Source organism: Corapipo altera, unplaced genomic scaffold (genome assembly GCF_003945725.1).
Source record: "Corapipo altera isolate COAL_440 unplaced genomic scaffold, ASM394572v1 134, whole genome shotgun sequence".
NCBI classification, from domain to species: domain Eukaryota; kingdom Metazoa; phylum Chordata; class Aves; order Passeriformes; family Pipridae; genus Corapipo; species Corapipo altera.
The window spans coordinates 388,781-389,371 of NW_020885059.1; the positions used below are offsets into that span (position 1 = coordinate 388,781).

General features: G+C 64.1%; 1 protein-coding gene across 1 annotated transcript in view; it reads left to right on the forward strand.

The window, feature by feature from the left end:
• The window catches only part of CBX1 (chromobox 1), a 4,688-nt gene that overhangs the window by 2,341 nt on the left and 1,756 nt on the right, over positions 1-591 (forward strand). Inside the window, exon 3 of the mRNA XM_027668960.1 lies at positions 94-188. Coding sequence (XP_027524761.1) covers positions 94-188 — 95 coding nt within the window. The remainder of the gene's footprint in view (positions 1-93; positions 189-591) is intronic.

Consider the following 591-nt stretch of genomic DNA (forward strand, 5'->3'; position numbering starts at 1 on the left):
GACTAGACCAGGGCTGTGTCACCCTGGGGGCCAGGAGAGGGCCGTGGGTGTCACCCTGGGCACGCTCCAAGTGGGAATTTGTCTCTTTTCCAGTCGGAGAAGCCGCGAGGTTTCGCCCGAGGCTTCGAGCCCGAGCGGATCATCGGCGCCACGGATTCCAGCGGGGAGCTGATGTTCCTCATGAAGTGGTGAGTGTGCCTTGGGGACTGTCACTTTGTCACTCACTCTGTGCCAGGGAGGGGCAGGAGGGTGGCCTGGGGAGGCCCTGCTGCCCCGAGGAGGGGATGGAACGAGGGGCAGCGAGGCCAAGTGTCGGGTCCCTGTGGATGCTCTGGGATTGTGGCTGGAAAGCTGGGAAGGCCCTGAGGGTGCTGTTGTTGGCAGCTGGATGTGTGCCCAGGTGGGCAGGAAGGCCACTGGCACCGGGCTTGGAGCAGGGATGGTGTGGCAGCAGGAGCAGGGAAGGGATTGTCCCCCTGTGGGCACTCAAGGGCCGTGTCCTGGTCTGGACCCCTCAGGATGAGGACATGGAGGGACTGGAACATGTGCAGGGAAGGGAATGGAGCTGGGAAGGGGCTGGAGCAGCAGGAG